The sequence below is a fragment of the Saccostrea cucullata genome, unplaced genomic scaffold, assembly GCF_032062105.1.
Source record: "Saccostrea cucullata isolate Sc308-1 unplaced genomic scaffold, CSIRO_AGI_Scuc_v1 ctg13224, whole genome shotgun sequence".
Lineage (NCBI taxonomy): Eukaryota > Metazoa > Mollusca > Bivalvia > Ostreida > Ostreidae > Saccostrea > Saccostrea cuccullata.
Window position 1 is genome coordinate 6,125 of NW_026920598.1, and position 11,474 is coordinate 17,598.

Genomic DNA, 11,474 nt, shown 5'->3' on the forward strand with positions numbered 1-11,474 from the left:
AATTATGCAACAAATATTTCTGTTAATTTTCTGATGTGAAAACGGTTTCTTTTTAGTGAACGATTACTTAAATGAAAAGAAATTATGCATATAAGAATAACACAGCGCATTACTTTAATTTAATTCTTCAGGGGTTTATATAGGACTCATCAAGTAACGCCTTGTGGAGTGCACTGAATCTTGTTTCGAAAGTACCTCCCTATCGAGGCATTTTCCGTTGGGTTGTGTACTTAAATTGTCAACAGGAGCCTAAACTTAACTATGTTAAGGACACGTTCCGATGTACGCGGACTATTTCGGTTGTAAGAGCAGTTTGATTGAGTTCTGAGTTCTACAACCAGCCACAACGTAATTCCACATGAATGATTCCCCGCGTTGAAAAATGGCATATATACAATAAAATACACCTCTTGGGTAAGAGCCCGGAGGTACAACCACACAAACGCATGTACACCCACTCTTCCTCACTTTCACAAACACACCCATCATGAGTACTCTCTCAAAACACCAATGCATTCCTCATACTGGTTCACTCTGTTCATGATGTGTATCATTAACTGAGTGTTACCATATCAGGGGAAAGTCCATGAAATCAGATTCAAAGCACTTCATTTTGCATTTAGTTTGGCTTATATCTTTATATAAATTAAAAAAAAAACTTACTGGACTGAAGTTGAATACAATAAATGAAATACTGGTACATATACCGGTCGCCGATACGCTTAAGACAAAACAAGAAAAAATGTAAATTCAAGCAGCAATAAGCGTTTTTTTTAATATATTGAATTCATAATATTATTCATTTGTTTTGATTTATTGTACTGTCTTTTACATGAATATATATCTTTATGTATTTACGTATTTATTATTTTATGTTCTTATATTCTTTACATTATGTTTTATTTTTACCGAGGTTGGTTCCTGATATCTAAGGTAAAACTTTTTGTCAAGTATATTTCTAATTTATACTCAAAAAGCTAAATAAAAAATCAAATTACAAAATGTGGCTAATATGCTTCTTTTGGCGCTACAGTACACTTAATTGGACTTACTTGCACTAATTTTTGTGTTTTAATCATAAACTACTTCTTCAACGTTTTCCCTCCATTATTTTTATCCGAATAAAACATGGACTAAGATAAAGTATAGGAACACACTTTAAAATGGTTACTAAGAAAAAGTTCCAAATTGCTTCACATAATTAATGATTTGATCTTCCAGCACTCTCAGATTTGTGATTCTTCCTTTGATAAGCAAGAAAATTATTTTTAAATTGTAATCATCAAAAAGGGGGTATATGACGTAATGTTTTAAATATTACTTAAAATAAATTTTTTGTGTTGAAATTGGCTCATTTTTTTCCTGAACTTTTAGAATGTTCATGTATTTACATGTATTTACAATATTCATAAGAAATGATTTGATAGATGTTTCAGAACCAGGATATCATTTGTGCAAAAACAGCTTTGTGTGCAACCAGCATGGAAAATAGGAATCTGAAATTAACAGTACTGTGTATACAACTGTAGTAAAAAAGGGATATATTGATCAGTTTCTTCTAACCCCCCGTTCACACAGAGCTGCGACTCTACGGCGATCATCACGATCAAGCCACGATCTGAATTTGTTTTGGATCGGGGCAGATCGCAGCCGAACGGCGTCTAAATAGAGCAATTTGGCAAATTATGGTCTTCGTTACGACCGTACTACGATGTCCCTACGTCAAACGCGCTGCTAACACGCTTCTTCTACGATGTTACGCAGACCGTTGCCGACAAGCAGCCGTGTTTACTGCGTTTACGCTACGCTGCCACTACGACATTGAAGACCATACTACGACGATACACAGTCCTAGATGACTATACTGCGATGTCTCTACGGTGGTGCCGATCATATTACGTTTGCATTACGCTTCTACTATGATTTTGGCGGTGATGAAAATATATCTTGCAACCGCAGATTTTTGTAGTACGATTTTAGCGATGATGCATATCTTACGACCACAGTTTGTTTTGGGCCTTTACCACATGGTTTAAGGACAATTTCAATTATAACTGTAATAAGATGTGAAAATGCTCAATGGTAAATGATCCTCAAGTATAGTGTCCCCATTTATATGTAGTTTACAGATGATGATTGGTCAAATATCAGCGCTATAAGAACAAACTCCTGTCCGATAGGTCGTGATATGATCGGCGTAAGGTCATAGTAGGTCTTTGTAGGATCCTCAGGAGCGTAGAGAGATTGTAGTGAGAACGTAGTACGAACGCAGAGGGAGCGTTGTATAACCCCCCGTTCACACAGAGCTGCGACTCTACGGCGATCATCCCGATCAAGCCACGATCTTAAAAAGTTTAAGATCGGTGCAGATCGTAGCCGATCGGCGTCTAAACAGAGCAATTTGGCAAATTATGGTCTTCATTACGACCGTACTACGATGCTCCTACGTCAAACACGCTGGTAACACGCTTCTTCTACGATGTTACGAAGACCGTTGCCGACCAGCAGCCGTGTTTACTGCGTTTATGCTACGATACCACTACGATATTCAAGATCATACTACGACGCTACACAGACCTAGACGACTGTACGACGATATCGCTACGGTGGTGCCGGTCATACTACGATTGTAATACGCTTCTAGTACGATTTAGGCGATGATGTATTTATATCTTGGGTTTAAAACATATTGTTCTCTTCTGTCCAAACTTCAGACATGAACGGACATATGAATGCTAATCTGATTCATATGGCTTTACTTCAGCAACAACAAATGTTAGTGGAACTTGAAATTGAACAGATAGTTTACAGGTTGAGGCGCAGAAGAAGGCCAAGGAGATACTGGGTACGGCCATGGCTATCTGCAGATAGGAGGCTCCAGTTTGGACAGTATGACACACTTCTGCGAGAACTCAGAATGGAAGACACCAATTCTTTCTTCAACTTTTTGAGGATGGAACCAGCGATGTTTGATGATCTGCTCCAGAGAGTTGGGCTCAGGATTCAGAAGAAAGATACAGGCTGGAGGAAAGCGCTTGAACCAGGTGTCAAGCTTGCTATTACTATCAGACATCTCGCTTCAGGAGATAAGTACCCTAGTTTAATGTATAACTTCAGAGTGCCTAAGAATACGATAGCGTGTCTCATTCCTGAGGTCTGCCAGGCTATTTGTGCAGAATTTAAAGACAAAGTAATAAAATGTCCAACAACTCCAGATGAATGGTCTCTCATAGCAGACGAGTTCAAGAACAGATGGAATGTCCCACATGCATGCGGGGCCCTGGATGGCAAACACGTGGCCATTAGATGTCCCCCGAACAGTGGCTCGCTTTACCACAATTACAAGCACTTCTTTTCCGTAGTGCTACTAGCACTGGTAGATGCTGATTAAAAATTTCTATGGATTGACTGCGGAGGTCTTGGTTCAATGTCTGATGCTCAAATTTTTAACGAATCTGAGTTGAAGAAGTGCCTCGAAGACAGAGCAATTGGATTTCCAGTGCCAGACCCACTTCCTCATGACAACGAGCCGATGCCCTACTTTATTCTGGGAGATGATGCATTTGGGTTGAGGACATATTTGATGAAGCCTTATTCGCAAAGGGGTCTAACTAGAGAGCACTTAATCACAAACTACAGAATATCAAGGGGTCGCCGTGTGATTGAAAATGCTTTTGGTATTTTGGCACAAAGATGGCAGGTATTACTTACAATCATGCAGCAATTCCCAGCAGTGATACAAGACATCATTGAGTGTTGTGTTTGCCTTCATAACCAAATGAGATTGCGCTACCCGGCTTTACAAAATGCCCAACTTGACCAGGAAGATGATAATCACAATACGGAGCCCGGTGCCTGGAGACAAGAAGCTAACATGCACGAGGTAAAACTAAATAAATGCACAAAATTGTACATATAAACAGGGTACATCACAAATCTAACTGATCTGATTTTAAAATCAAAATGAACTACTAATGTCAATTACCTGCATGTCTGACACGACTTCAAAATAACTTTTAGAAGTTAGACTGCTGCAAATTTAAAAATAAAGTGATATTGCTAGAACTGCATGTGTCTTCTATGTATTGTATTGATTAGCGTTTACTGCTGCTGGCGTTCATGTTGTCCGTCATCCATTTCTAAAAGAGAGCTTAGGCCTGCGAACACCACACTTGATCCCTCTTGTGAAGGTCTACTAACGGGAGGGGTACCTGCTTGCTTGTCTTGCTGCTGAAACTGCTGCTTCTGCACCCAAGCACGTTCCTGAGATCCCCACACAGACGTTGTATTGACGACTTGGGATGGCCATTGTGTGGGATTAGGCTGCCACTGTACGGAACAGGAATCACTATCCTTGTTTGAGGAAAGATCATGTCTTGGCTGGATCTGTTGTTGCTGCTTCTCCTGCATGTCAATATAGCGGCTCACCAGTTGTTGAACGTCAGTCTGGAAGCGGCGCCAAAGAGACTTATTTAGGCCTGCCACGGCTTTCTTAACCCACTCCATGAAGGCATCACGCTCATTAGGTTCAGGTGTATTCTTGATGCGACCCAGCAACTCTTGCTGCAAGTTAATAAGCTGTTCCCGACTACTTGCCAGGTCTGCTAAGATTGGATCATCAGAGGACCGGTTTTGAGTTCGGGAGGCTCTTGAGTACGTTGATGTTGAAGATACACTTGTGGAAGTGGATACCGTTGTAGCGGAATCATCGAGGGCGTTAACGTGAAGAGAGTCTGTACAAGCAGTATCAGCTTGGGCTTCAGTAGAGTCTGATGTCAAAGTCTCTTCGGGGTTAGTTGGGACCAACTTCGCCGTCATCTGTTACGAAAATAAGTAAGAATTGATACATTATCAACATTTTCTTCTGTAATGAAAATTAACAAACATCGCGTTGTCCTATTGTTGGCTTTTTAATTACTACGTAATTAAACAGCAACGTATATAGCATCACTTTTGAAATGGGGGGAGCCAGAGAAAAAAAAAATACTTATTTGAAAAAGTTGACAAGCCAAAAAAAATAAAATAGATAAATAAAATAAAAAGGATTACAAAAACACCGTTTTTTTTTTTTGGGGGGGGGGGGGGGTTAGAGGCCAATTTTTTTCTATACCAAGTTCTTTCAGTACCAGAATTTTTGTATACAATGGGGGGGGGGGCAACCAACCTTTCAATGAACATTTTCAATAGTAGAGGTAGAGGTAGAGGTGGAAAAAAAGTGTGTGTGGGGGGGGGGGGTGGTATATGCTTATTAAACCATTTTTTCTCTTCAGTTTTTGCTTGGAAATTCGTTTGTTCCAAAGGCATCAACATACAAGCATATGACATTATTTCGAACCTATAATGTTTAAATAGTTATCTACTTACACTAACAGCGGTGCGTTTTTTGACTTCAATGATATGGGGCTGCAGGAAACCAAACTCACGCAGAATCCAACTGTCCCTTTCTGTTAATTCCTCATCGGAAGCACCAGATCGCGTTTTCTTCAGCCGCCCATACCTTGTTCGAATGCTACTGTACCAGGTTTTAATTATGTCAACGTCTTTTCCAAGCAGATTAGCTTGTTCCCTCCAGAGATATTCTTTCTTCTGGGTTTCTTTATACCCCTTTAGCTTTTTGTTGTAAAGGATTGGATGTGCACTGAGCCATTCAACCATAGTCTGCTCCTGGTCCTCTGTAAGGTCTGCCTGCATTTTCCTGCGCTTTTGCTGAAGAACATTACTACTTTCTTCTACATTGAATTCAACAGAGGGATCATCAGGCTGAGGCGTTTCCGTGGAGGGAAGAGCACCAGCTTCAACAGTCGAAGGTTCATCATGCTCATTCCCAGCTTCAGGATTTTCTTCAGCAGGATTTGTGGGGTCTTGAGTCACAGAACTTGCAACTTTTTCCCGGCCTCTCCCACGCGGTTTTCGGGGCATTTTATATTGTTACTGTTGCAAGTTCGAAGTATCAAATGCAAATGAACGTCACTTATTACGTCACCCTATACATGTAATTGACAGATGATGCTTGGTCAAACTTAAAAAAAAACCAGCTGCCTGAGAGGTCGTGGTATGATCGGCGTGGCGTCATTGTAGGTCTTAGAAGGGTCGCCAGGAACGTAGAGAGATCGCAGTGGGAACGTAGTAAGAACGTAGTGTGAGCGTTGTAGGAGCGTACTTGATAGGTTGCCGATTATACTACGCTTTCACTGCGCTTTTACTACGATCACAAAGACCTTTCCATGATGCTTCCGCACTGCTTGTACGATTACAGCGCTTCTACTACGCACTTTTAACAACTTTACCCCAATTCTTGTTGGCCACGATCCCACTACGTTTGTTTTGAGCATGTTCAAAATAAGCGTGGCGAGAGCATAGAGCTCTCCGATCATTAAGACGCTACTGCAATCATACTGCGCTTATGAAGACTCCACTACGTTTCTCCTGCGATTTGTCACGATCGGCCACGTTTTCGGCCACGCTTTGATCGTAGTAGAAGCGGCGTCTATGTGTGAACGGGGGGTAAGCGTCTTTGGTAAGTTCCTACGCTCTTACGGCGCTTTTACTACGATCATGAAGATCTCTCTACGATGCTTCCGCGCTGCTTGTACGATTACGGCTCTTCTACTACGCTCTTTTTACGACTTCATCCCGATTCTTATTGGCCACGATCCCGCTACGCTTGTTTTGAACATGTTCAAAATAAGCGTGGTGAGAGCGTAGAGCTCTCCGATCATGAAGACCCTACTGCGATCATATTACGCTTATGACGACACCGCGACGTGTCTCCTGCGATTTGTCACGATCGCCCACGCTTTTGGACACGCTTTGATCGTAGTAGAAGCGGCGTCTATGTGTGAACGGGGGGTAATGAAACGTCCACCACAAAATATAGTTCCTGGCTCAATCCTACTTAAATGGAATTTAATCGCAGTTTTTTCATTGTATATTTATTCCAATTTGCATTGAAGAATGCGTTTTTAATGTTAGAACTTAAAATTGATGCAATATTTTAGAAAAAAAAAAGGTCCGGATGAAATCTGTTCATGAGCTCAGGATAAAAACGCATACCAGTAAACATTCGTTAACTTTACCGCGAGACGCGTTGCTATCACATGGACGTGGCACAATGATAAAATTTTATTTTATTTTTATTTTCAATTAAAAGAAATGGAGTATTTACTCATTTAAATCATATTAAAACAATGCATGCATCGACAGAAAATTACTTTGATAAAACGGTAATCCTAGTCAGGTAATATATTGTCTGCAAGCCCAATCGCCATGCTTGATTGCATTGTTTACCTCGAGGCGATATATGATTGACACGCTGAGAAGCCAAACTTTGAAAGTGCTAATGATTATTATCGGGTAACAACTACTAGGGTAACAATAGTTTAGTTTAATTAAAATTTGGCGGAACGTTCTGTCTTCATTATAACATGTGCAGTGCTAGTGTGTATATAAAATCCAATGACCCTTCGACATTACGTAATCGAGCATTCCGGTTTACATGTACTTATGTTAAAGCTTTGAACACACACAAAAATGATATTTAGAAATCCTTTAGCGCACAAAAAAATTTTAGCGCTCAGTAGCTCTTGCTCAAACTGCGCTAAAATTAGTAGTGCGCCAAATATTCTCGCTTTACAGTATATAATATATATTTCATTAGCTTCATGAATCTTATTTTTATTTTCATTAATTGTACATGAGAATTGATAAAGATTAAAAGCAAACTTGAATTCACAAAAGCAAATTAATACATTAATTCAAGGCAAAATTACGTGGGTTGTCCAAGAACTTCGTGGACAATTACGTATTTGTATAAACAAATGGTTCTATTTATATCTAATGTATATCAAAATATTTCTCATGAAAAACCAAGTCAGAAAGACTTAATTTTTATTAATGGCAGATTATATTTTGGTAAAATTCGGGGTCGATTACTGCCAAAAAATTTGAAATTAAGTATTTGGATTAATATGATTATTTTTTTATTTAAAAAAAGTCAAAGCTTAATTAAAATTTTCTGAAGCTCAAATAAGGAGGCTATGAACATTTTTTTTAATATATCTTAAGTATCGGTTACTAACCTGGCTGTAAAAATATATAGACTGTAATAAGCAACAAACCCTTACAAATATGTGTCAAAACTCGACAGAAAAAGCGAGGTTGTCTGTCTGAACGGGACTCAAAGTATATGTTTTAATACAGTTGAAACGACGTCAGCGACAAAATATTTGTTCAAACAACTCAAAGTAATTAGAATATATTTAGTTTATTGATTTAAGATATATTCGATTTTTCAACAATGCGTATAAATTCGAGGACACTACAAGGATTTGAAAACACATTTTTTGAAGGAAGGGAATATTTCTATTCTTGACGTAGTTATAAATCTATTCATGTACACAGGCTACACATTACAGTTTGAAGTTACGTCAGACTGGAATGTGCAGCCTGTGTACACAAATAATTTATATTGATGACGCTCGTAAATTCTTTTGTGTATTGTTTTGAATTTAAAAAATGAATTTATGAATGAACAAATATGAAAGAGCGCAATATAAGTTTATGAGAAATATTAGTGATATCTGTAAAAAAAAAATGTTATTTATCTTAAAAGTTAAAGATAACAATGAGAGTGACAGGGTAAGCCACAAGTCAACAGATTTTTTTTTTCATTGCTCTTAAGTTTTATTACCAAAAGGATAATGTATTCTTTGACCTCCTGTTTTTGTATGAGAAATGTAAAAAAGAAAGTTTGGTTCTATTCTTATGATAAGCGAGAACAGGTTTTTGCAAACTTTTTTTTATCTTTTCAATTTGAACGGAAACCATTGCTGTTTGCTTTCATGCTTCATTCCGGATGAGTTGTTTATGTATGCAATAGAATATTTTTAAAGAATGGTCCCGTGCTTTCATTTGTAGAATTTCTTATATGTCATTGATCCATCCGTGCAGGGAAGATAACTTAGGGATACATTATTCATTTATTTTAATTGAAACATGCTGATGTTAATGGTAAATATAGTAGTATATAGTGCGTTTTACAAATTTATATAAAAAATTTTAAGACAATATACGTACAGTGTACTGAGTATATTTATCTTAGTTCAAATGATATTTTTGAATTATCAAAGCCAAAATAAAATTTAAAGTTTTCAAATTGCAAGCTAAATTAAGTTCTCTATAATGGCTTTAGTATTTGAATATACTCACAGCTACAACAACCATGAAGCCTTCAGTTAATTATTGTATGCTTTTTAAAATGCAAGAAATCGTATTTTATGTTTTTTTTATTAAAAAAAGGGATTAATCTATTATTCTTTTAAGCTAATTTTTTAAAAAGAAAAGAATGAAATTAAGGGATTCAGAATGATGTCAAATATTTTCAAGGATAAAATTAATAATCTGCGTTGTCTAAGCTCTTCCCGGTTATCTTCCGGGACTTGGTTCAATTGGGGTTAAATCTAAAGAGGAGAACCCCTTACCAGGCCCAAAAACCATAAACTGAGAACAGACTTAGGTCAATATTTCAAAATGATATAACTTTGGAAATAATTTCGATATTAAAATAAAATGTTTAACATATATTTTAATTGATGTTTTTTAAAGAGTTGCAAACTTTTACGCTAATACATCGAATAGAATTGAAGATATAAAAAATCAATTTCTTGACTTAAGTCTATTCTCAGTTTGTGGTTTAGGACCTCGAGTGAGAATGCATTCACCTGCTCAGAGGTTGCCATCTCCTTGGGGAAGTCGTCTGTTTGTCCATGACGAGGACAAGGCACAGTCCCTTGACTCCTTACTGTTGGTCAGTGCTCCACTGAAGACACCTGGATCGGACATAGGGCATATGTCTGGTCCAGCAGGTCAGGCGCACTTGGATACCTCCAGGGAGGTGGAGGTCAGTAGTACTGTAGAAGTACTTTTTTCCTCGTGATATTAACGCTATGTACGCGGTCACAAATTTTCCGCTAAAAATTTGTCCAAGTGTACTTAATATAAATGTAAGGCATATAGTGTGACAGTCTAGGAAATCCTCGTTATTTTTTACTCTTGTATCAAACAGAAATTGAGATTCCGCGGCATTATGACCCCTTGGAGAAAAAGTACGTCTACAACATATCAAAAGATGAGAGATTTTTTCACGAATACTTAAACAGAAACTGAACAAATATCAAAAGGAAATTTGAACAAATACAATAACGAATCTGAAAGAAAAAAGAGATCTCAAATAGCATGAGAACAATAAGAAACATACAATTCAGAGAATGCTGGTGAAGAGAATTCGACGAAGGAAATGATCAGTGTTGGCAGAAATAATGGAAGAGAGGTAGATATATATTTCTCAGTACAGGCTTCATTTCATCAGGTAATCAGGCTCACCTTATATTTGAAAAGAATGCTGGGACACAATGTGTTGCTAATTACATGTATCTAGCAGGATTGGCTTATCACAAACTTAGAAATGCTTAGACCTGGGCAACAATGAATATGGATAGGATTTTAATAATAGGTGATGAATTGTATACATATCTGAAATGGAGATCGTCAATCGGTGATAGGTTTTTTGCTTGTCGAGGAAATACCACAACTCTGAATGCTTTAATCAGTCATACCATTTCCATGCAAATGAGTCAGTCAAAAGGCAAATGATTGTCTTACACTATGCAGAGATTAAGACATTACCACTTGACAGATGACTTCAGGTTGCACTAACAGACACCGATAGCTGTTTTGTATGCTTAAGTGGAAATACTATGCTAATACGATCTACAGATAGTGCCTTTTTTTGCTTTGATTCCTTGATTGATTGATCGAATGTTATGTGGGACTTGAAAGAGTACAAGGATTTTATCTAAAATCTAAATGAAGTGTATCTGTATCTTTAAAGTCTTGCTCTTTCAATGGTACATTAAGAGAGTGTTGAATGTAATTTGACTTGCGTAAACTGAAAAATTAAATTTCATTGCAAATGCCAGTACTTTGCTTGAGAAGGAGGAGGAATAAAGTAGATTGTCTAAAAGTTCAGAGCTATTGGTGGAAACTCCTGTTAAATCCTGTGATAGGAATGATGATGTGGTCTTTGTTGGTCATTAACAATTAATGTATAGTTTTATCCCCCTGACTAATGATATGAAAAACAACATTTGTCAGGAGTTGGACATTCCCTTCATTTGCAGACAAAATGCTGTTTAGGTTCAGTGTTTGATAGAACTAATATTACAGAACATAGGGCTGAGAAAGAAATTTTAGGGGATGGGAATTTATTTTTATAGCTCTTTTATTCAGTCTTACAGACTTAGAGAATTTTCACAATATAATGCACAAATCTGTCTGTAAACATATGTTGGGAAACAAAGAATGATTTAAACAATTAATTAATAAAAGTTGGTATACAATCTGTTAATTTTTTTTTTTTATTTTCCTTCCATTTTCCTTCTCCAACCCCTTTTTTTGTTTAAATGCCCATTGAAATG

The 11,474-nt window shown here is 37.5% G+C and overlaps 2 protein-coding genes across 2 annotated transcripts; one reads left to right on the forward strand and one right to left on the reverse strand.

Moving 5' to 3' along the window:
- Positions 1–2,716: 2,716 nt before the first annotated feature.
- On the forward strand, positions 2,717–3,391 carry LOC134252826 (uncharacterized). Its single transcript, XM_062735375.1, has one exon. The coding sequence runs from the start codon at positions 2,717–2,719 to the stop codon at positions 3,389–3,391; it is 675 nt and encodes a 224-aa protein (XP_062591359.1).
- A 687-nt stretch (positions 3,392–4,078) lies between these two features.
- Positions 4,079–5,980, reverse strand: LOC134252818 (uncharacterized). Its single transcript, XM_062735366.1, has 2 exons — positions 5,365–5,980; positions 4,079–4,818 (listed from the first exon to the last, which is right to left on the reverse strand). The coding sequence occupies exons 1-2, from the start codon at positions 5,917–5,919 to the stop codon at positions 4,102–4,104; spliced, it is 1,272 nt and encodes a 423-aa protein (XP_062591350.1). The 5' UTR covers positions 5,920–5,980; the 3' UTR covers positions 4,079–4,101.
- Positions 5,981–11,474: the final 5,494 nt, after the last annotated feature.

Coding starts and splice junctions, on each gene's coding strand:
- LOC134252826 (XM_062735375.1), top strand. CDS start 2,717: ATGAACGGACATATGAATGCTAATCTGATTCATATGGCTTTACTTCAG.
- LOC134252818 (XM_062735366.1), bottom strand. CDS start 5,919: ATGCCCCGAAAACCGCGTGGGAGAGGCCGGGAAAAAGTTGCAAGTTCT. Junction 4,819..5,364: donor AAAAACGCACCGCTGTTAGT/GTAAGTAGATAA, acceptor TTTTCGTAACAG/ATGACGGCGAAGTTGGTCCC.